Below are 26416 nucleotides of genomic sequence, written 5' to 3' on the forward strand. Positions count from 1 at the left end.
GGATTTAGAGCGACTCATACATAGCTATACTTCTGAAAAATATTTCTAGAAAAAATAAGAGGAGCCTTTCCTCAGTAACGGACAAAGAAAATATTCATGGATGAAACATTCTCCCTCCCTTAATGTTTAAAAAATATAGATAGATGTTATTAGCATTAAGCATGTCTCTTATGGTGATCTTGAGATGGGGTCACATATGCAGGGGCAAAACCAGAACATATGCCTAACTGCTCAATTGCACACAACAAATCAGTTTTTTAAATACCCATTGAGAATTAGCACCACAGACCAAAGTGTTTTCTACACATGCACAGTGCTCCTTGAAACACTACATAGACTTTTTACTAAGTTATCAGTCATTAAAGGCCACTAACATAAAAACAAGCCTTCGCACTTTTAAGCTTCAGTAACCTTTTCCACTAGCAGGCATACACACTGTCCCTGAATCTCCCCTGCACCACACTGTCAAGACAATTCACATTAATTTCTTTTGTACTGCCCTTCTAAGCCCATTTTGTTCCATGTTCCCAATAGTCCACTGGGAATGAGCTTTGGTGTCACTTTTCTCTCCTTCTGCTCCTCTGAGGTCAGAGAATTCTTGAACATGGCTGAAATAGGAGAGGAACAGTGGATCTTCCGCTTAATTTGAGGACAGCTTTAATTTTTCTCAACAGGCACGCTGGCAGACTCAAGCCTTGGTGCAATTCTGCTTGGTAGTGACATGGACGATAAGTTGTAGGAAAAAAACTTTTTAGTTTCCACTGATAAAAACTTAAAACATTGGCTTTACACTAAAATTAATAAAATTCTTTAAAAGCTTAGAGTAAAATATTTTCTCAGTGTTTTAAACTGGAGACTTGTGAGATGTCTTTTGTGTTGAGTTCACCATTCAGGATATTCCTTTTACCAGATGCACAACTATTACATCCTCAAAATGATTTATATTATTATTTTACCAAATAAAAGATTGAGGTGATAGAAAAATGTCGTCATATGAGAGACAGAATAAAGTGCTAAACAAGTGCAAATTTTAAAATATGTATCTTCAGTATCTGTGGTGTCTTCCATTCAAAGTCTAAATTCTGATACTTTCTGTGGGCAAAACTTCCACAGAATATAGAAAATATTAGAAAAATATAGAAAAATAGAGAAAATACAGAAAAATAGAAATAGAAAAGACAAAATTACATTCTAAAGATTTATGCCATACAACAACTCAGTATCTAGATCTTTATCCTTTTACCTACCTCCCATATGGCAAAAACCTGTAACAGGAAAGCCAAGCAACTTGCCAATAAAACAGTGGCAATGATACAGTTAAAGCTGTTGTTAGCTTTTGTACCTAAAAACACAGTTCATGTGTTCCACACAGTTCAGATCTCCATACAATTTAGTTTAAAAAATTAGTGGCCATATGAAAAATCTGGCCATTTCTTTAATGACTCAGTATTAGATTAGAAACATGAACTGTAATTTTTTACTTGGAGAACTAGCTCCTGCTTCAGTAAAGGTATGCTTAATTTTAAGCAGTGAAATAATTTCAGTGATTTCAAGTTTGCTTAAAATTAAATGCTTTTGTGGATTGGGCCTAGTCAGTTATTTCCATTTGATGCTATAAAGAACTATTCCAGCAATTCTCTAGAAATTTATATGTAAATCAGAAGCTTCAGCAAGTCTGAGATTTTTGTTGAGCTTCTGCACATACATTTACAGTATTCAACCTTTTGCATATGCTGAGAAACAGTATGAGTATTAACAGAAAGAACCGCAATTTATTTTTATTCCTTCAGCCAAACCACAAATAAATGACTCTTGCAAACAAACCAAATACTATTTAGTAACAGCAATGTAAATGCCATGGATTTATTTTATTTGGATATAAAATATTAAAGTAAATGATTATTTACTGTGACACTCATTTTTTTGGCTTAGAAAAAAAAAGCAAGTTTCAGAAAAAGCTTTCCTGTTTTTCTTCAAGGAGCGCTCAATCTGCTTTTCAAAGATYATTTAATAATTTGTCATAGCATGGTTAACTATATGCTCACAAATACTATGTCAGCATGCTTCTTCCTATTGGGCAAACAACTCCAAAATCTAATTTGTTTGTGTTATTGGTCTTACTAAATATTAGTCTTTGCAAGTCTGGTTTACACCATTTATGTTAGCTATGCCAACATTGTGATTTTGTTCTGAAGTATTCCACAACATGCTGATATTATACAAGACCAAGAGCTAGCTGATCCAGTTTACTGAGTATGCTCAGTGTATTTTGCTACTGATAAATCAATAAAACCATGTTGTAATCTACAAACTTCCATCTCTGTGAAGCAGCTATAAGCAAACTGTAAATGAACACACAGGTCAAAAACTGGGATGCTGTGATTATATTGACTCTGAAAACATTTGACTTTCACAGAATACATTCTAGTGTTTGACAGAACAAAGTTTCAGCACTGCTTATATTTTCTTGAAAGACTGAGATGATAAATATTCAAATGATGATAAATATTTGTGTTTATATTGTAACTACCCATACTTTAAAAAACAATAGCTGCATGACAGTCCACAATTTACAGAGGTTAAGTAAACGTAAATCATAGCTACACAAAGAAAGCAAATATCTGACTTAGACTGTCTGCTAAATTTTGCATTCTTCATCCATGTGAAATTCCCTGAAGTCAGTGAATGTCCTGGGTGTGCAAGGAATGCACGAAAGACTTATTTGTRCTTCCCTTCTGGCTGGGATTTCCCGTCTTCATTCTGTTAGGTACACCACTGAACATAATGCTGGCAATGATCATAAACTGTCAGATGCTAAAGGCCTCACTATAACTTATGACACCTAAAATATCTGTGAAAATGATATTCCATGATCTGCTCTGGCAATAAAATAGATTACAAGCATATGAGACTTTTGGTACTGATACCATGAACTGATCTATTAAAGGCAATCTTAAAGTGAAAAAAATTAACAATCATCAGTACTACAAAGGGTCTTAGCTATAGTAATTTTGAACATTGCCAGATCTTTCAGGACTCCAATTCTCAGAATGGGATCTACAGCTCTGAGTGTGTTCTACACCTAAGCATTCTTCCTCCAGCACTCACAGAGAGCACTACAGCTCCTTGGGATGGGATCTGTAACAAGTGGCACAAGAAAAGGGCACTCCTAAACTAGCCAAGTAGGATTTGTTGCTGTTGTTTGTTTGTTTTTGTTTGTTTTTTATCTTAGCCCCTCAGTTTAAGTGTCTTCCTCCAAGCTGCCAAGAGGTCCCCAAGTTGCCCTTTTCTAAAATGAACCTGAGGCTACTTGTTTCTTTTTAAGGTGACAAACATAACGGTGGTGCTAGCACTCTTCCTTTTTAAAACAAGTATAAAAAATTGTATTGCCTGCCAGGTAAAGCATTCAGCCAAGTGGAGAAAAACTTGGTTTTAACCCATGTCTGTGACCTCTGAGGCAGAAGGATCTTCTCTACTTCTCATTTTGAAGCTGTGAAATGTTATTAGACCTGAAGCTGTGATTCTGTGGGTGGTGATCAAGGGCACTCACTTGGAAAATGGGAGATGTCATTTCCAATACTGTCTCCATATTTATGTTAGTGGGCATTGGATAAAACTGAGAAAAAGTCCTAAAGGAAAGGATCAGATCTCACCTCTCAGAAGTAAGTAGCCGACTCACTGCTCTCCGATTTAAGAAGCCTGCTTTATTTTCTGTTGTGTGATACAGCTTCAACATAAGGAAAGGAGAGCATCCAGGCCAAACCTGGGCAGCTAAAACATCCCCTTGAGACATGGGAGATCTGAATTAGGATCTCCTCAGACAGAAGAGGAAACTCAGCTCCATTCTGTCACATCCTGGATGAACACCCCCACCTCCAAACAATTGCTTAGAAAAGGAGGGAGGGACACAGACACCAAGGAAACTTTTGAAAGGACACGGCTGAGGTCACTCTGCTTTGTGTGGATCTCAGCACAACTCTTGTGCATTACTCTGTTTAGCACATGTTTCTGAATTTGTGTCTCCAAAGAAACTGGGCAAAAAATGACAAAGTTGATTGTTTTGTATTTTTACAATTGGAAGTTTTCCATTTATGCTAACGTAAGTCCTCTCTTCTTTGGGCCAAGAAGTAATTGGTATTAATGGGAGGTAGCATCAGCCATTCCCTCTATCACAGTCTGCAAATTCTAACTGGACCGTAACTTGGAGTATGCAATTGAAATTGGCAAGTGAAGTGTTATTCAATTAAGATAATATAATTCAGTGTGACAAATACATTAAAGTTTTGCAAAGGTGATATATTTCCTTTTGTACAGCACGAATAATACCTTAGACATACCAAGGGAAACAAGATCTGCCTAGTGACAGAAAACATTGTATACCTCGAACAGTCCAGAGAATATGCCATAAGTGATTGAGTTTGTTCAACTCACCTCAGATTTGAACTCCAGTCCAATATATTATTTCCTCCATAGAGTGAAATCAGTTTCTGGTTATAGCTTTGTCGAGTTCCTCTGAAGTCGAACATAACCTTACTGACTTACTCGGTTCTTTTATTACAACAAATAGGTATCTCTACATGACTTTATAACTCATCATGTTACCATGCATACTAGTGCAGTCTAAGGGGAATTTTTTTGAGAGTCGCTGGCTTTACTATAGAGTTTTAAGTACCTAAATAAATTCTGTCCGTACTATGTACTGCTTTCAGTTAGATCACACATGACTTCCTTCACACATTTTAATTAGTCTTAATTCCTCATTAAACTTAATCCCTAAAGCAGACCATCTCCAAACCTATTGCTCCCAAATCCAGTAATTTCACACTGCCTGTCATTGCTACTATAGTTAATGGTAATATTTTCATATATGACATGAGATGATTCATACTAGGGTTTCTGTTTCAGACTTTCTCATGTTCCTATTCATGCCTTGCATGCCAAAGAAACTTTGCATCAGCTGTGCTACACTCTGCAGAACTCTTTAGGGTATGTGGTAGTTTTGCGTGTCTGGGAATCTTCCATCTGGCTAGCATGGGTTTCCTAAACACTATAAAACCCCGCCTGTGGAGACTGTGCATCTCTTATGGGCCCCATGGAGCTCATAATCTGCTTTTAATCATTGCATGAAGCAGCCAGCACATCAGTCCTCATCAAGCAGTTTTTTTCCATGTTGAATCTCCTTTAAGAATTTTTGATCCAGTTCTGAAAGTCCAGAACTAATTTTAATTTTCACTGGTATCTCAGACTGCTACATGAATTTCCTCCTTCTCTCTCCCATCGGTTTTCTTCTGTACAGACTCTCATACCCATTGACTTCTATTGCTTGTTATAACAGTAAAAAATTATTAGCACTTTGCCCTCACTCAGTTGTCTTTTGAATATACACACCAGCATCTGTTTCACGGTAAACTACAGGTCAGATCCTTAACTGGGACAAATGAATGCAAGTCAGCACAACAGAGCTAAGCCAATTTACTGTAACTGAGAAATTAGCTCTATATTTACATTCTTCAACAAAACATCAGAACAAACTTACCATTTCAAAATGCCAGCACCAATTAAATTATTCCCTATATAATATTCAAAGATTACCAATTATWCAGCCACTGCAGAAATTCACAGCAACAGACAGCACAATGCTTTTCATTAAAAGCAAAATCACTTTTGACATCTACTACATTATCTACTGACACAAATCAGTGAAACTATTAATATCTACAAAGTTGTACTTCTGGTCTCCAGCAGTTAATGTGTTGATCTAACATTCTCCAGAATATATTTTGTAAGGAAAAAAAAAAAAAGCAGTCTAGTTTTAATAGCAGAGTCTGAACATCTGAAGGTAATATCTTAATAAAATAACAACTCAAATTACATTTAGTGTTTTGAAAGATGAAAACTACAGAAATGTATCTCTAAAATTTAAAGTAAAGTCATCCGAGTTCTCTAACATTTGGTGGTTCCTCCAAAACAAACAGCTTTGAATCCCAGTGAATGTACAACTTATTTCTTTTGTCAATGCTTCTGTCTGCAATTTCTAATTAACTAGCTCCATTCTTATTTACAACGAGTGACTGAAAGTGTACAAGCTACAATGTATACTTCAACTAAATATATGTAGGTATGATTTTAAAGGGGGGATAACTAGTTAACAACATTGCATGGTACAAAGCAGTTCAGTCAGTATAATAATTCAGAAATCTTGCTTTTAGTCTGTTTCCCACATAGCTGTGCTGTACTGAATACAATTTGTACGTTAAAGATACCATGTTTGCAGTTAAAAATCTCCAGGGACTTTAAACCTATATATAAAGATATTCATTTTACTCTTTTCTGAGACACTGACCTGTATCCTCATTTAAAAATGAAAAACACATCTTTATGTTATTAAATCTTTGTTTTGATCTATTAGTATTCACCAAAGTGCCATTTTATACAACCCCACACTGAATAGGCAAAGCTGGAGGTAACCATCTGCAGCTTTAGAGTCTGCGTTTGAATTGATGAAAAGAGCTTTGTGTTTTCATTGCCAAGTTTGATTCTTCCAGTCATTAGACATTCCCCTCAGATCGCATCAATGAAGCGGAGTCTCTTACACCCATGTGTTAAATTCTCTTCTCCTCATGGTTTCCTTTGCCAGCTATACTCCAGAAAGACTACTGGGTCTAAGCCACATTCTTCTCACAGCTGTGTTAAAAAAGAGCATCAGAGCATCTTCCCAAAACCCATATGTGTATCTGGTCAGTCCCCTGTCGGAGGGTCATCTCACATTGTGGTGAGATTATTCAAAGATTCTTTCTTGTTCTTGAACTACACTGCTCAGATCATTCTGGGGAAGATTAGACCCTCCAGCAGGCACTGGAGAATGTCCTGGACATTGATGTGAAGTGCACACAACTCCTGTACTCGGAAGGCAGATTTGTTTTACTTGAAGAAGAGAAGGATTCTAACCATTTAATAAATGCTCTGTCCTTATTTCTTTTCATTTTTGTATTCTTTTCAAACATGTGAAATGCTGGTAAGAACAGTTTGTTTTTGTCTGTCTCATTGGTGGACTTATTTAACAGCATCAATTAAGAAATGAAACTAAGTGAACAACTATGAAAGCACAGAAAGCATGTTCAGAAATGCTGGAGAGAAATCCAGGACTACTCAGAAATAGGTGTGTTCCACTAACAATGAAAGTTAGGCTGCCAAAAAAAAAAAACCTGAAAAGGTAAAGCAAACAACTGCTATTAAAGGTAATATTTCTTTTTGAGAGACAATAACTTCCTTTGATAAAATTATCTACTTATCCACAAGATAGCTTATAATTCCTCTTGTATTTCACTGACTGAAATATTTTATCCACATCTACAACTTCCCTGACTTCCTCTTCAAAACAAACAAATCCAAAACCTAAAAAAAAGATCTCTTCAATAAACAGTTAAGGATAAAACAAGTAAGAATTTCTATTTTACATCACTTTTATATTTTCTTTGTTCATAATAAGAACTAAGTTGGCAAAGTGTACAAGCAGTATATTTACCACATTTGTGCTTATTTTCATACATGTATATTTTAGCATTGCACTACTATTTTGTGGCTCTGTATTTGCTTTTAGAGGTTTACATAGAAATTCTATATGTATACCCTCTGCTACAAACTTGCACACACAAGCTATGTGAGTGTGCAAGCATGACAGCGCTCACATACACAGAGCTAAACTTTACTGAGCTAGAATCATCAGATGATTGAAAGACAAAGCAAAAACCTTCAATAGAGAAATTGCATTAAAATTTCTCCCAGCTTCAAGGCTATTGTTCCTGGAAAAAATACATTGAAAATGGCCTCAACCTTTACTGCTAATTGGCTAATATTGATTCGGTATTACACTGTAACCTCCTCTGATCTCACTGACATCAGTAGCCACTCCTCAGTCCCAGAGGTTCCAGCAGGAAGGACAGTTTTAAAATATCTTGCTTCTTCCAGCTCTTGCTGGCAGARGCACTAATTAATTCACAGGCTTTTCCAGCCACCTTCTCCAGGTCAGCCCCATTTCCCTTTTGGGGCTGCACCAGCTGGCTCCAGGCTTCTCCAGCAGGACAAACTTGCAGGGGGCTTGTGGTTCTGTGCCAACACTCCTGGTGAATTGTATGCCACTGCCCTAATCCTTTGTTTGTAATAGAGAAATATAAACAATAACAAAAAATACAGAAAATTAGAGTCATAGCCATTCTACAGAATATGTTAAAAATATTAAGTATCCCACAGATGGTCATAATTTCCTATTGAATACCTATATATATGTGTATATATACAGACACACATATAACAGTAAAAATATATATATATTTACAAACACCGCACAGTTAAAATTTGTATTTGCTTTATAAACTACAATATTGCTCTCTTCAAAGTCAGATATGTATCCTGTTGATTTTTTAAAATCAAAATAGTTGCACATAAAAGCTGCTAAAAGCTGTGCGGCCACTCTCTGACCATCAGTATTTTCTCTTTCACACCACCACCCCTACTAGGATTGTGAATCATCTTCACAGGCAAGAGTACACAGTTGCAATTTACTTATCACACTGCAATGAGCTGCTGTGAGATGTTTCCTCCACTTTAGTATAAACAGAATTTTACTATATCCAAGTTCACTACAGGCAGATTCCAATGTATCCCCCTTCTGGCTCACAGCTGCTGTTTCATGTGGGATGGGATCCAGAAATTTTTTAGATGCTTTGTGTCCTTATGCAAAACACAGGACCACTGTTCTGAGTAGGATCTCTCACTTTGAAAGCAACAATTGCAGGTAAGTTCCTTATTAGATACACAAATGGATGAAATCACGGCAATACCATGGAGAAATTACATCTCTGTACTTCAAACTCAGCATATGATACTGACTGTAAGCACTGAAGTTTTTAAGAACATTTAAAAATTTCTTCAGTGTTGTCAAAGAACAGATTATCAAAGGCACAGCAAACACTAGCAAATCACACAGATCCCCAAATATGCAGTACACTGTCTCAAAGTTTTAAATTATTCTAATTATGCCCTTTCTTTATGAAGTTCATAACTATTTTTCTCTTCTGGTTTTTAACTGTTAGTACATTATTCAGGTATTTTACTGACTAATACTGAGAAACTACTTTACATAGCTGCTAAAATACTTCCCTCATCTGTCAGGATTAAATTTTACTTGGTCATTAAAAAAAAAGTCGTAAATCAAGAGGACAAATACTTTAGAACCACATTTAGGCTATGAATTGTAGCATCACATTTTAAATTACAATAAGCACCCTTTTAAGACAGTGCTAATAATTAATATTACTGCAATTAATACCAAGAAACCTTTCAGCTGACAAGTCTTAAAATTGTCAGATCCTTTTTGAAATGTAGAACATCCTACATCTTCAAAATAAAAAGCAAAGCTAACAAAGGAGTTCCTGCCTAATTGCCAAACACTGATTTGTATGAAACAGTTGAGGTTACAAAGAAATTGGGAATTCTCAGCCCGGTTTCCCTGCTGATGAGTAAGAACTGTCTGTGTAGTTCTCCCAGAGGTGTCAGAGGAATCTCTATAGTGTCACACAAGGGTTCTTAGCTCAAAGTAAACACGCTTTCCACAAACTCAGCTGCTTAATCTGTTTGCAGGTTGAATTATAAGATGGGGGTGGATGACTCTGGGTGCTGGGAAGACGCACAGAGCATTTCCACAGTTTCTTGATAAAAAGGGCATGCTATTGTCATCAAAAGACTTCACCCAACTGTTTAATTTTGCTATAGGCACAGTGGCCTGATCTTAGCGATAATGAAAACTAACCTGACCAAAATTTTCCCAAGTAGCTGAGCATATTAAGTTACATAAATTCTTTTCACTATACCAGTCCATCACCACTACTTTAATTCAGGTTGTGTCTGCACTTCTATTATAGCCACCCTGGTTACATGGGATTAAACAAAACTGTTTCCCTGAAGATTAAAAAAAAAAAAAAACACCCAAACCAACTTCACATCAATATTCCCAATCTACTGTTAGTAGATGTTTATAAATAAAATGAAATGAAATAATGACTTTAAACAGTGAACAGAAAAGTTTAGCCAATATTATTATTATTATATTAGTATAATTTAATCACAGCATGAGTTACTGATTTTAACCACTAATTTATCAAGAAATCCAGTGAAATGCTGTGTATATACCTGGAGATATAAACTCCTTAAGCACAGCTCAAGATTCTTCTATACCACACAAAGCACACAGGCAACACTCAATACATAATAAATCAATATAAACAGTCCATATTATCAAAACTATATTGGAAAGGGATTCCTAGATCTGCTTTAATTATTTCTATAGGTTTATTTTAATAAGCATGTTTTATGTGCCTGGTGAATTTTCAAATATATCTAAATGATCAGAATATAGAGTTGAATGATTCTCAAACAACCACAAGGGATTTTAAAGTGATGGCAAAAAATATGTATATTCATATATATATATATCTTAACTATGTAGTTACAAATAAATTAAAAAATATAACTTTTTTTTAAACAGGAGCACTAAGCAGGTTTTTTCTTTTAAACAGAGAGAACTTTTTGGTAATTACACTGTATTATAGGCCAAATTCTAGCTACTTTGGAAATTAACTGCAGACATAAAGCTTAAAGACAAATATGGAATGATGGGAACATTTTGCCCAGTTAAGCATTGACAGTCTTGGAAGAGTTTGAAAGGGGTATTTTGCAGCTGATGGATGTAATGCAGATATAAGAAGTGCCAGCCTATGAAAAGGCATGGCCTACACAGTTGCCTATGTCCCAGCAACCAGAATTTCAAAAGCTTATATGCTAGTAATAACAATTATGACAATAAGGAATTCAGTACAGAAAGGTTTAAAGTCTAATAGCCTTTTAATAGGGAGTCTTATGATGGGAAAGAGCATACAGTCCATGTCCACTGATTCAGAGACTTCCTACTGATTTTAGTGAGATTTTGAAGATGGCCCTACACAACCCTATAAACATTTAGTACAGTATGAGACAGATATGTACCAGACAAAAATAATATATGAGAACCTTAATAACATTCTACTATGCAATTATAAAGGCCAATACTGTGTTGCATAGGATTGCTGTGGGTAAGAAGACAGTGAAAACCATTCCTGGGAGATGGAAACACTTTCACTGTGCCTTGCACCTCTAGAAAGCAGTTTCCATAACATTAACGAAAGGCACACTGACTTGCACAACATTATATAACTGTTGAAGCAATCAAATTCACAACTGAGTAAGAAAGAAGTTGAACTGTTGAAAAAGAGGCAATCATTTTAAAGGAACTTTTCTGAGCACAACCACGCATTTAACCACAGACAAAATACCAGAAGAAACAATGTTTCATTTAGTTTTCAACTAAAAGGCAAGTGACTCACTTCTGAACTTTTTCATTGGCCTCCTGTGAAGCCTCCAAGGCCTTCTGGAGCTTCAGTTCTGTGTCCTTTTGCTGCAACTGGGCTTGCTGCAGTTGGGCTGCCAGTTCTTCAACCTGACGATACATAATGGTCACAACATCCTCCCCGCTTTTCAGCCCACTTTCAGAGGTACCAAAAGCACAGTTAAACTGATCCTTCAGACTCATTCCTTGAGACAAAGATTTGTGTAAGCTGGAAAAACAAAATCATACCTTTTATTAACTTTCAGCTTAATGCTGAGCTGCAAGAGTACTACACTCAGGTTAATTAGCACTTTTAATATTATGATACACGGATCCACATGTGCCAATACCAGAACATGTTTTATTTCAAAGGTGATAGAAAACAAAGGTCTTCTAAAAGCATGTAAGAGTTATTAGAATTAAAAAAAAAAATCAAAAAAACTTATTACTAAATGAAAACTTAAAAAGCAGTACTTTTCAACTGTAACATCTTCCAGATACAATCTCTACCCAATTTGAGCATTATTTTCCTATGAGATGTAGCAACAAGTTAGTATTGCGATTTATATAAAGTTGAATTGATCAGTGTGAGTTACTGAGGTGTTACTACCTCATGTTACACAGCACTTTTAGCAAGCAGATTCACCTACTACAGAGGGTTTATTTGCAAAGTAGCATATTTTTCAATACAGTGACAGAAATAAAAATGCTACAATGTACTAGAATGAAATAATTACATTAGCTGTATTTTTTTAGAAATACAAATGATTTGCACATGCTAATCAATTCTAAAGGTTGTCAGTCAATATTTTTGTGAGAGGAAACTAAAATATTTCTCGATACTGGTTTAAAAAAGCTAGTAACGCCTATACTAGAATATACTGTGTCTTAAACAGCCTCTGCATAGTAGACGGAAATAGGTTACCTGCCAGCATCAAAGTTTTATCACTGGGCACTTCAATATCCATAGTGTCCTTTACCATAATAACAATAATTTCTTGCAAAGACATTTATAACCCACTCTTTTGGTTTCACTCAGGCAACAAGTCAGACATGTTTACCAACTATTTCACATAGAAGTGCCTTAGATGTATATCCAACCAATTCAGTTTTATAGATGATTTTGAGGTACATTCATGGAGATATCAAATCATAAACCATGAAACTAATAATCTTTCATGGCATAAACAATGAATACAGTTGTACAAACTAGAATACAGTGCTGGATGCCTTGTACTTGAGTGCCAGAAAGCTCTGGACAAATCAAAGGGAGATCAGAAATTAGACATGAAATTGAATAGGGATCTGAAGCAATAGATTTATGAGATTAAGAGAAATAAATATGCCTGGATCAGCTAACAATAACTATGGAAAATGTACAAAAAGAAAGATTTTAGACAAACAGGTTAAACATTAACTATAAGTAATGAGAAGAAATTGAAAAAAGGGTGAAAAAAAGATTGAACATCAGGAAAAAAAAAATCCCCCCAAAAGCCTATTAGACTGTGGAATTATTTCTCAAGGAATCAGTAAGTAGCCAAATGCTTGAGTTATTACAGTGAAATGGCACAAATCACATTAATAGATAATTACTAAGGGAGGAGCCTGCACTAGCAGACTCTGTGGAATTTGCAGTAATTGTTTTCCATCTCTAATACCCATAATTTTATAGTGAATTTTACACCACTGGAAAATGATATTAGAAGTAGAAAAAAATTCATGGAGGATATTTACAACAAAAGTGATGGCAACAGAATATCACAGTAAGCAGCATATTTAGACAAATAATTGAAGTTATTTCAGTACAACTTCATGTATACCAGAAGCTGTTGCTGCACTGATGAGCATGACTCGTGACCATCTCTGTGACTGACCATGTAAATATCAAACATTATTTCAAGTGTGGTTTTCTAGAAGCAGTGCAGACTGATTATAATACTCAGGGCACATTCTGCATGGTGGGTGCTAGTATGTAATAGCATATTTTCTTCCTTTCCAATTGATTAAGCCTTTTGTATAGGAAACATCCTTCATTCCATCAGGCTATAGAGGATAATCATATACAAACTAAAATACAATATACATGTACAAGCAAAATGTGGATGAACTAACAGAAATCTAGAAGCTCAAAGGTCAAAGTGTTGATATGTCATTACACCTGCTACCTGAGGTTGTCTGAAAATAATGCAAAGAACCTGTTCAATTAAATGAAGACATATTGAAAATATAAATATTTATAAAGGGACATGAAAATGCATAGAACAGACTTATTAATAATAAAATTATTTTAATAGCTGCCCATAAAATTTACTGACTGAAGTTCCACTATATGGTGAAGCACTGATCACCACAGAAAAATACAAAGATATGCAAATAAAGCTGAAAGCAGGGTACTGAAATATCACTAAGGTCCTATTCTTAAACACCTGGGACAAGGTTAAAAGGAAAAAAAGAGCTCAGAAGTTAAACTCTTCAGTGGATATATGGGTGCCTGATTTTCAAAAAAAAAAATGGAGAACCCAAATATTCCGACTTGTTCATTGCCTAACACAGCAGATTAGTATTTTTTTCCAGAAGGTACGAAAAATATAGTCATTTATTTAGATTCTAAAATATTGGTCCTGCATCACTATGACTTGGCTTCTTCAGAAAGTACTGGCCCAGAACAATACTGCATGCAATACTAGCATTACATGTTTTATCTCAAAATGATCACATTTGAGTGATCAATAGATTCTGACATGTATTATTTTGTAAGCCAGTGTGATTCATGCAGATAAAGGCCCTGTGGTTGATACATGTTTTAACACAATCACAAGATTTCTGCCAGTATGCGTTTTGGTAAAATGTTTTATTTAGTCCCTTTTGATATTTATTAATTTGAAATTCCTTCATTAATGTCCAGCAAATTATTTCTCTGAACAATATTGATGCTATAAACCAAAAATAAATGGGAGTTCTAGGCCTGAAGAATGGTTCATAAAAATAGCAAGCCTTTTGGCTTTCTATGGCAATATGGGTCTAACTCTTTCTTGCTAGAGCTTGGATCTGACAGCTTCAATTAAGCAGCCCACCCAAACTGTGTCCAGGCAGGAGAAGAAAAAGTCATATGTGATTATGTCACTTATGCAACTCCTGACTAGCCAGAGAGCCAGAGGTTTCTTCAGCCCCAAAGTCAGAGCAGCTTCAAGTCTGCTAAAAATTTCACCAGTTAAAACTGTTCCCAAGGGACTTGACTTTGGCTGAAAATCAACTGTATGAAGTGCTGCTCTTATAACACTTCTTTCATTGCCAAGCATACTTCTGCTGCAAGGTGGGAAATGATTTTCCACCTAAAGCAATTACTGAACAGCACAGAGAAATCTTCCATCTAAAGACATAAAGAAAAAAAACAGTAAAACCCAAACATTCCTGCCCTATCCCACAACAAACCTAGTGACAAACATTACACCTGATATTTCCAAAGGCATGTAGGTTTGGCCTTGGTTTTCACCACAAATGTATTTGATACTCAAGCTTCTGAGACCTCTCAGACCTCAACCTGTACCCAGGATGGTTTTGAAGAGGGTCCCTTCAYGCTGCTGAGTACTCAAGGGCTAGGCAGCATTGATGACTTGGAAATAGGGCCTCAGAGGTGCTCTTAGCAGATACTGCAATAAGACAATATTAAAAAAAGCAGCCCATTTGATCTACAAGGACTTTGACACTAAGCTGGGCTTGCTGCACAGCACAGCATATATAATGGTGGAGTTTGCATCACATGTGAGTGCATTTGACAGCTGTTAGACAGGCAACTAGATGGCATTACCCTACCATAGACAAATATTTTACTAGCCTGTGATTATGTGCTTTCCTCTGCAATTACAAGCATTAAGGTCACATCAACCATCCGAACATCACTAATTCAACCAGAKGGCAGCAGCTGTGTTAGACTCCATTATAGAGCAGAGGCCGCAGACCATGTACAAAGCTATAACATTAATGCACATTATGCATAATGCAGACTGTGTTCTGTGCATTCTTACGGTCCATCACAGAGTGTCTCTATCTCATGTGTGGTGAATCCACATATTCTTAGCCTAGGATGAGCTCAGGCATTCTCTCTATTTTATATTCTTTCATCAGACCCAAGGATGAGCACTTTTAGGACAGAGCCCACTACTGATTCTCTTCTCTGTCTTGGTTGGTGATAACCTCAGGATTTTATAGGACAACACGTGGACAGATTAGTGCCAATCATGAATACCCTTGTGCATATCCATACCATCCAAATTCAATTACATTTGAATTTGGATCCACAGTGAGCAGCAGATGAATTCTAGCCTCCTCCCCTGACATGATCTGGAGAACACCTGCAACCTGTGTAAGTGTCCAAATAGTCTGGACAATATATGATTTAAGCGCAGGCTCAATGTTATCTACAGTGTGAATCTGGACTATCCTCTACCTTAGAACTTCAACTCTTCAACAAATTCAGATTAAAGGCCATTCCAAAAGCATTTTGCCTCTTTAGGTCTCAGTTTTCTCATCTTTAAAATGAGGACAATCACACTACTGACTGTTGCAAGGTGGTCTGAGATCCACTACTGAAAAAGATACTTGTCACAGTTAATTGCTTGTAGCTGAGAAATGCTCCTGATTTTCCTGAGCACATGATGCTCTCTCACAGTAGCATCCAAAACCAGGGCCCTCTATAGCCTCTGACTGATTAATTACTAGTGTGGCAGATGACAGCTTAGCATTAGCTTTTTTCACACATACATCAACTCTTAGATATAGTGCATCTGAGTTTACAGAAGAGACTACTATAGATCTTATATTTTAATCCTGAACATTACTTGATACATGTTATCATTAATCATATATCTTCATGGTTCCACAACGGAGCTGTGTTAACTGCTTCACACACATATTCATAGGCTCTCATTATCTTCCACAAATTAGGAGACTGTTTTCTCTTCAATACAACAGCAACTACTGTGGATGCTCTTCATAGTTTTATTAGACTCCATGTTATTCATAAAACCAATCTTGCAGTAAAATGTTCCTGTCGTGCTTTGACAATATTAGCATATTTTAACCTAACCATTCACATTCAACTGTCTTTGAAGCCTTGCTTATAATGACATAAAATTAATCTGAAATTTTAAAAATAATTGTATTTTGTACAGTGCTTTCTTTAGCACACTAGAACTTACAGGAAAGAATTTTGCTATCTTTTATCTGCTCTTTATTGCCAATTCATATGCTTTGGCCATCCTTAAATATTTGCCAATGACTTTAGTTAACAAAATAACTTTAACTTAGTATTTGCAATATTGTAGTTATTCCCTACAGTAATAGAGTGTTTAGGTAATACTGCAAATACAGAGGCAACCTTATCTATTAACCAAAGACAGAACTGGCATCAAGTCATGAAGAATGACCTCAGTATTTGAATATAAAGGATGTTTAAGATGGTGCCAACAATTCCACATTTTACAGCATGTCAGAAAACCCTGAGCATTTTCCCTAGGAAGTGCTAACACCATAACTGCAACAGAACAGGTCCTGGCTCAGCTGAGTGAGACAGGCAGGAGGAGGGGCACCGGTGGCTCCAAGACAAGACCTTGTTCCACTTTCTCTGTTCCTGAGCTGACTGGCAGCCCCTGAGCCTCTCTGGTGGCTGCTGGAGGCCACTCCATTGACATGGATCACTGGAGGGGGTTGTGTAAAGGCAGCGATTCTGGCTATGGGCCAGTAGGGAAACCAACTACATCAGGGATTTGCAGAAACACAAACCAGTTGTAATAGAGACTGAGGATTTTGTCCTAAAGGTCAGAGTGGGTTATTTTTTATACATTGAGAATGTTTTTGACACTGTTGGTTCTAAAAATAGTGCATTTTTTCTGAAAAGCTAAACATACATAAGAAAGCAGTAGCTCTTGTTGTGCACTAAGATAATACAGCTGTTGGTATACCAACTAAAACAGTTGGAAAATAGATGCTTTATAGATTACCTTTTCCTTTTTTGATGATCCTTTCCAAGAGCTTTGTTCTGGACACTGTCTCTTATATGGAGACTACAATATTATGGCATAGATGAATACTGGACATTCTGAGTAGGCTTTACAGGATCAACTCCTACAGCCCCACACATCTGATACTGGCCTGGCCTGGCCACACCTTCAGTTCCCACTGGCTTCACTGGACTTGACAGTGCTCAGCAAATTGCTGGTTTGAACCTCTAGTCTCCAGAATACTAACCATAGAAATCTTTCTTGATGACAAGGAATGTGCACATTCAAGGGTCAGGAACTTGTGGTAGGACTATTAAATATAGTGTCCTGTCACCTTAGTTTGACTTTAGATTTGCCTGCATAACTAATGAAATTCTTTGTTTGAAATTATGTATGAAGTTAAGGCTAGTTTGGTTTGTGCCTTTAGCTTCCTTTTACAGCTTCTCACTGGAAATGATAATGGCCTCTGACTTCCATTTTAGAAGTGACCTACACACAAACTTTTTTTTTTTTTTTTTGAAATGAACAAAATCCTCCTGCAAAAACTACTGTGTCTATACTAGTGAATCACCTGCTGTACCAGACAAACTGCAACAATTCAGATGAAACTAATAAGAATCCTGAAACTGAAAACTGAAGTAGTCAGTGAAGTGTCCCCTCGGTGAAAAGTGATACTTCATATATACATCTATATAAATCTGATAGTACTGATATCTGTCATAACACAGGCACCAGAATCACCTGAAAACAAGTTCAAGTAACGACTATGTGCTATTGACTTTTATTTTTGTCTCCAGGGAATACTGTTTACTTTGCTTTAAAATTTATATGAGTCATTTTGTTATGTGCCTTTTTTTAATTAGTTTGAAGGAAACATTAATTTGAGAAAGAGAGCGGAAATCAATTCTGATTCGATACTGATAGCTACTGTGCGATGTAAACTGTGTGTTCTTTCTAATTAAATGTAAACACGTTCAGTTCTAAAGTCCAGCAGTGATGACAACAACTACTAGAAAGGATTGCTTAAGCACTGGTCAACCGATTCTTCTGAACCTTTTGTTCATACCGTAGGTGAGCTTGTGCAATCTGTGGTAGGGTGAACGCCAGTTGTAACTGACTTTATTTTAGGTCATCTTCAGAGAAAAGACTTGACAAGAATGTGGAGTGCTCTGTAATACCTCAAGTTACCCATTAACTATGTCCTTCTGATAGCTAATCAATAGCATTGCATGGAGCCAAACACATTGCACTAAACTGCCCCTCTTCCAAAAGCCAAGTCTTGGTAAATATTTAATGGCAGTAAAGGTGTTTTGACTGTTATCAATCTGATACGTTTAAGAACTCTTGAAAGAAACTTTATCTTGCTTCTCTCTGCATAAATAATTTGTTCAGTCACAATTCTAGTCATATGCAAAAGCACCTAAATTAATAATCTAATGCTTTTAAAGCAAGGCTTTGAACAGAGAAAATGTAGTTTCACTCCATATGCCACGAAATAAAGAGAAAGCAAAATTTATTTCCTTGATAAAATGCCAGCTAGAAATATACATCAAGGAACCCAGCCCTTTATAGGGTAGTAGTAGATACTGTGCCAGACTCGCTCAAAACCTGTTATACAAGTGCACATTTGAGATTTTCTTACACGGCATCAGTTTCTGTAAAATTCCTAGCTCTCACTCACATCAAGATGGCCTAGGATTTTTAGCTTCTTTTCACAGAAGAAGAAAACAACCTGTTTAAATAGCTATACTAAGACCCAGAGACTTTACTTTTCACTACTGTGAACACTCCCATCTTAGAGTAGATATATTCTCAGCTAATTAATTTTATTAAGTGGTTTACCATTTTCTATTTTTCCGTGCAAAGCAGTTTGTCTAGATATCTAATCAGACAAACACTTTTATCCTTATCATGTAACACCTACTCATGGATCTCCCCTCCCTGCTACAGCCAGGTAGGATCCAAACATCTAAGAGACTACATAGGCTTATTCCATACCTCTGTGCTAACAGGACTGAGGATGTAGGAGTCTCCTAATCCCTTCCCCCAACACAGTCTTCCATCATTCTCTGCATGAACCTCAGTATGGGCCTATGTATTTTGAAGAAACTGATTCATCAGTGGATCCAAGCTTTTTCATGGAAAATAATTTGGGAATAAAGCATTGATAGTATTTCAGTTTCCAAAATGTGAATCACTGTAAATGTCTTCCCAGAAATATAAGCATTCTTTTTTTCCCAGTGTTTAAACAACCTCTTTAGTGCTCTTGATGCCATTCAACAGATTTCCAAAATAAAGACTAAAGAAATAATTCCCAAATACAAATAAAGATAGACAAACAGGACAGCCAGGAGTTTCCAAATCAATAGTAATTGTTTCTGATGAACATAATATTAATAAAAATGATAAAGGCACACAAATCAATCAAGCAATAAAGCACATGGCACCATCCAGGAATGATGACCAGCTGAAGAAAGCTTGTTGCTAATAATGTCAGAAAATATCTTGTATTTAATAGAATGTTATCTTTATAAATCAGACATGATCATGAATTTTATGACTGTCCTGATTTGCTATTGTCATTAAATCCCCCACTGAACAAGAGAAGAGAGATGAATCTGTCTTGGATGCTGGACCAGAAGCCAGCCCTGCCTTCTAGCATAGCCAGGAACATCCAGCTGAGTAGATGGAAGAGAAGAGTCTCTCCAGGAGAAGGCAGTTAAAAGAAATACAAAGAATGGAAACATGTTTCAAAGATGCAATAACCAAATACATATGGAATTTAAGAGAAGGATGATCTCATGGATGAGCTGAAAAGCCCTAATCTAGAAACTCTCAGTGTAGCTGACCTGGAAAGGAGAGTCACATGCCACTCTGCTCTCTTATCATTCCCTTTTTGCCTAGTGATTCAGATGGTTAAAAATCTTTGAATGATGGTTTCTTTTAAATTGAAATATACCTTTTTTGAGAATACTTCCCCCCACCCCTGGAAAATAAAACAGAGGGCATTTGAACATTTTTGTCTGATTTTTGTCCCAGGTGTTACTGAGAGATATTAAGCAACTCTGACTATAGCCAGACCAGGTGTCCTGTGGGCCAAGAAGTGAGGTAGATTGCTGAATTCTAGATGAGTGTGCCTAGCACATGAGTTCTGTGAGTATAGCAACATGCACCACTCCAGAATTGTTGAGTCACCAGGGCTGCATGTGCTGCAGTTTAAGAGCCCTCGTACAGACTGGTATAGATGTCTGTAATGTTACTTTAAAGTTATCATGGCTTCTTCTATACAACAATGCTGTTGGTCCTTGGACTACTATGCAGATACACCCTTTGCAAGTCACCTCCTTAAAGCCAAGTAAATGACACAATAGCAATGTAGAGCTACTCAATAAGCCAAGTCTTACCTAGCTGCTGCTGCCAAACCCTTATTCATATAAATCATACAGTTCCTTGGACAGTTAAGAGCTATGAAACAACGCAGTTAAAATGACAGCTTAAATGATAAAGGGAACGCCTGGGAAATTTAATATGGGGGAAATCTGCTTCCCCATTGTACCAATGCTTACTGAAGCAACTGGGCAGACTTGTCTGGGCCATTCTTCTTACACGAAACAAGGGCACATGCTGGGGGAATGATTTAGTGGAGTGGGGATCAGAGCTCTGTCTTAAATTCCCTGTTCTATCTCACATCTGTGTGGTACCGAGCATGTCACAACATGCAAACCGCAGCCTGCCATACTGAAACAGGGAGTAAAGTGCCCTTTCCTCACTTTTTTTCCTTCTTTCTTTAAATTCTAAGCTTTTGGGGCCCAGGATTGCTTCTCACTATGTATGTGTAGAGCACCTGGTAACCTGAGGCCTCCATCTTGGTTCAGGCCTCAATGCAAATTATTATTCATGGGAAGATACAAAAGAGCCAATACACCATACAAGTGTGTTGGCAACACATATCAGCATGGCTAACCTCAGCAGACAGATCCAGGTTTGGGACCCTTATCGAGAAAATACTGTAGTTTCTGTAATGGAGGCAGAATGGGGATCCTTCTCCCCATTCCATTGTCAGCAGCCATTGCCACCAAGAGGCGTAAGTAGTGAGAGCAGCCTCCCGGTGCTCTCTTCAGCTATAGTTGGCCCAGGGGCTTTGTTACCTGAAAAGCTGTTCTTTGCTTCCTCCCAGATGAAAGTAACCATTAGCTGGATACGGCACACAGACTGCAAGCTAAATCGCCTCATTCACATGTGTCGAAAAGTGAGAGATTAGACTAGCCATTGCTGGAGAAAAATCAGAGAAGAGAGAGCTCCAAAGTGTAAGGGTTGGAAAGAAGCTCAAAACAGATGCTGAACTGAATTCTGTATCCTAAAAATTTTAAATCAGCTTCTCTCATCTCTTTCTTCCTTTACCCTCATGAGTTTTGACCATTGGACTACTGAAAACAACTCTGTAAAAGAATAATATTGTCATGCACTTTAAAGTACTCTGAATGAAGAGGAAAACAACAGTATTAACTTAATGACACAGGAATTCTCATGAAAACAGCAGTTTTTTCTTTTTGCTGGCATATCATTTCTCCATAAGCAGTAGGTAAAAGTGAAATACTGTAGCAGGAAGTGCATTGGTTGCACTGAACCAAAGAAGTAATTATTTTCTCAGAACCTGACAAGGAAATTGAATGAATATGGGAACTCTTGTGAAATCTAGCCAACACTGAAGTGTCCAATTATTCTTTTTTTTGGATAGAACAAGATAATAATTCAGTATGAGTACTGCCTGCTATACATATACATGTTCAACCAACATTTTAATTTCCTCTGACAGGAGCAGTAACATTGCTCAAGAAGAAAAACTGAATTCCTAACTGAATTCCTACATTAAGATACTCCTCATTCCACTACTACATTCTATTCCACAGCTGAGGTGGAAGAAGTACGATAGGCTGACATATGACTCTTTTGGATAAAGACAGTCGGGAAGAGGAGCTAAATGGAAGAATAAGTACTTCAGCCTCTGTATTACCCCTGTTACAGAATATTATTGAAACCATCAGAATTTGATTTTAGATGAGGCTGGATAAAATTAAAATCCTGTATAGCTAAGAAGTAAAGGAAAAGAAAGTCAGAAAATATTAACAGGGGAGAGCAATGTCCCCCATTTTTCTTCCCACTCCTTTGCATAAGGGATAAATCCACGGCATTTCCCCTTCCTCCTTGGTGAAAGCTCCCCCCTGCCTCATGTCAACCTTTAATGACAGTGGACATCATTAGCACATTGCCTGTTGAGAACAAGGAGAAAGTTTCTCAGCCTAGTAAAGAATGACTTGAATTTATTTGTATCAAGAAACTAAAGGCTGTAGCTATCAGTAGGTGCTTTTACACTGTTCTTCTCTGTGTCTAGTACAATTAAATATTTTCTGGAAATTTTGCTCCTTCCTCCTGATCTCTGGGAAAGGAACACCAGAAGAGAAATAATACCAGAAAATATTGCTTTATAAAAAATAAAAAAAGTTCCTTTGAGAGTTAAAAACAAGAAATAAGTAAGCTAGACATTTGAAATTTTGGCCTTAACCTCCCTTACTTCAATAACCATGGGATAGCACACAAATTTTGAATGTGATGTACAGAGTTTCCTTACTGAGTTATGTACGGATCAAACTCTATGAATCAAGCTTATGATATGCCCCTAAGTTATTGTTTCATGGAGAGTGGTGAATGGATATCATTCCTCTGTTTAATCAGGAGTTAAAGCATGTACAGTAATTCCTTATTTTCAAAATATTCCTTCTGACAAAGATAACCATGAGAATGGCTCCCAGCTGGCTAAACCTGACATACAGGTTTTGTTAATAAAAAAATGCATGACTTAATTAATGAAACGGATCTATTAAGACTGTCCCCCAATCTACTACAGTGGCCCCACCTACAGCTGAACTTCATATGACCTAACTTATGCAAAAAGAATTGTAATAACTTGCACTAGAAGCTGCTATAGAGGAAAGGTTGCTATGAAGAAAAAATATGACTCAGAAATGGATACAATGCCCCTAGAGGAGAAAGCTTAGTATCTTCACCTTTAGTCAAAGTTTGCTTTTACAGTGAATAAATAATTGAAACAGTTTTGCTAAACTGTGTAAAATTATTTCATCTAGGGTAATTATGTTTGATCTATTAGCACCTGATACTATCTATTGTCTAAATTGCTGGCATTCAATCCACAAATAATGTCAACAGTATTAAAGTCCATTATTGAAGCAATAGTTGAGTAAAAACCATTTGTGTTCTACATTTTGTAACCTGCCTCCAGAATAATTTTCAAAAGAAATTTCATTATACCAACACTTTTTTGATTTTTTTAAAGGCACATTTTTACTTAAGTCTGCAGACTCAGGCTCTCTAAACTCACAAACAATTTACCTGTTCTGTTTTTGCAAGCATAAATCTGTAGCAAGCTACTCATTTTACATGCTTCTCTGTTCCCATCTAGCTGTCCCATGCTAAATGGCTATCCACATTCACCTCCATCAACGCTGGCAGGCTCAACACCTCCTTTGCTAAACCAGTTCCTCCCCTCCCCCATCATAAGGAGCTGTGCTTTTACAAACAAACAGAAAGAAGGAACACTGCAACATTTCTGCAATGAAGTTCTATATATATTCATTGATTTGACCAAAAAGAAATCCCCAGACCCGAACTAATACAATAACTGGACTCACCTACCTAGAAAGCAGATACTCTTTTTCTCTCTTACAGCATTATCCTGATTTCAAAGGGCTCCAAATACTTGCTGCCTTTTAGCAGAGGAAATATTACAAACTCTTTGAGATCACATTCTCACTCAAAGCAATGAATGCCACAGTATTCTCCAGAATAAAAAGCTACTTTCTCTCCTTAGAATAGTAACTTTACAGTAATTTAGAGGAAGCAGGAGAAACAGTTGGTCATTAAACATTAAATGTACTAATAGGGCACTCACAGTATATTGCTTGTCTGGAAAAGGCAGTTCTGTACTTGCATTTCAGAAGGACTGCTGCAATACAATAGCTACTGTGATATATTTAGGCTCTCCCCACTTAACATGTAGCAGAATCTAATAAAGAAAACTTAAATCAATGTATTTTCCAAAAAGGTATGAGTAGCACTATTCACATCTTACAGCTAGGGGAATCAAGAGGCAAAGAAAAAACATTCCAAAAGAGGCCCTTCATTTTCACTCCCCAAACAGAGACCTTTAGGACTTGATATTTGGAAGTGTCAGGGACTAGTAATTCCAGATGAAAACAATGATAAATCAGAATACTCAAAGCAGGAGCCCCAAATCACTTCAGCAGCATGTAAAAATCATCCACATCTCCAGACTCATGTCATTCTTGAACTCCTGCTTGGTTCTCTGGAAACCTCAGACCTTAGCATATGGACGGAATATCCTGTGGCACTTTCTTATTAGGTGACATTTTCAGAAATCGAGCTTCTGTGGAGCTCAGAAAAGTGACCCAAAAAAGAAGTGACATAGGCTATACAGGATGCTGGCTTGCTTGATAAAGGGATCTATGTGCTCTCCTAGAGTAGAAAAAAAGGTGACTAATATGAGGTCTGGTACATCAGGAGATATAAGGAGAGACATAATTCTCTCTGAGGAGAGAATTTAATTGTCTGCCCCAAGGACACTGGGAATATGTTCTTTACAGTTTCCTTTCCTAGTGCTAGTTCTTCATGATCTATCAAGCCTTAAAATTACGACACTTTGACAAAGGCTTTGTCTATCTCCCCCCCTTGAAATTTTAACTCATTTAGGTGGTTATTAGGTTATATCCCTAAATTTTATACAAGCAGCCTCAAATAGTAATAGAGATAAAGTAACAGGATGATTTCAGAGCACACTTAAATCAGTGGGAGAACTCCAAGTCCAAGATAAATATATCTGTTCATAAGGAACTCCAGAAGCGGTTCCATACTGACAGAAGGATGCACATTCACTATGTCCTGAGCTTTTAGGGTAGGCTTTCATTTTGTGTGACCTACTCCAGGGAAAATGAGTTGAGTTGTTAGCTCTGCCTTCATAAAACAAAACAGTTTACAGGAATCTGAAGAACAGTGGTTAAAAACATATGCCTAGAGCTATATGTTTTTCAGGGAGAATGTGATTTAGTTCAAGAGTCATTTTCAGAGCAGAGTGGATGACAGAACTGTTTAAATGGTAGACAAAAGCTTTGGGATACACAAAACAGATACTTCACAACAAATTAAAAAAAACCCAACAACCCACCTTGCCTAAATACTTTGGCTCAAAGGTCCCATCTGATGCATATTTATCTGAAGACAGTAACATCTTGCCTTTGTTTGTGACAAGTAAAATTCACTTCACTGACTGTCAAAAGTGAAGCACAGAAAAACCTTCAGAAGGAGACTATGGGAAAGCGAAATGGAGTATGACATTCCCTGAGTAACTATGGTGTGCAGGGGGAAAGCTCCAGCCGCCTGCCTCATCAAGTACTGACAAATGGAATGTGAGAACTATTCCCAAGATGAAAGGAGACAAGCTGAACAATTCAGCTAATGGGATCGCATTGAGCTAATGGGATCACTATGACTTTCTTTGCTTCTGTTGGTGTATGTCAAAACTCTGATGTTTGTTTAAAATATATTCTCTTTTAGCAAGCAATGGGCTAAATCTTGAAGGATTTTTGAAAGACTGGGAGAACAAACATATCATCAGATTTTATGACTTGTGTGGAAAGTCTTTGAGGCAAAAACACTTTAAGTTCAGAAGTTTACAAATTGTGAGAGCAGTTTTTGTAGCACCTCTGTCAGAAAAAGAAAAAGAAACAGGAGGCCTGGATTTGTTAATATTGTATTAAACAGACAATTATTGCTACTGCCCTCACTTTGAGGAACAGAGGTTACAGACACTTTGTATTTGTACAAGCCCCTAGTTGCTACCCCTACCTGGGGTAGATGAAAGAATAAAACCCAGCTGTGTCATAGCACCAAACTATACTATGGCATA

General features: G+C 36.8%; 1 protein-coding gene across 2 annotated transcripts in view; it reads right to left on the reverse strand.

Annotated features, from left to right (window-relative positions):
* The window catches only part of MIPOL1 (mirror-image polydactyly 1), a 187416-nt gene that overhangs the window by 8728 nt on the left and 152272 nt on the right, over positions 1–26416 (reverse strand). For both annotated transcript variants that reach the window (XM_026090883.1, XM_026090884.1), the window contains exon 13: positions 11418–11648. In XM_026090883.1, coding sequence (XP_025946668.1) covers positions 11418–11648 — 231 coding nt within the window. The remainder of the gene's footprint in view (positions 1–11417; positions 11649–26416) is intronic.

Source organism: Apteryx rowi, unplaced genomic scaffold (genome assembly GCF_003343035.1).
Source record: "Apteryx rowi isolate R43461 unplaced genomic scaffold, aptRow1 scaffold_88, whole genome shotgun sequence".
In the NCBI taxonomy this organism is placed as follows: Eukaryota; Metazoa; Chordata; class Aves; order Apterygiformes; family Apterygidae; genus Apteryx; species Apteryx rowi.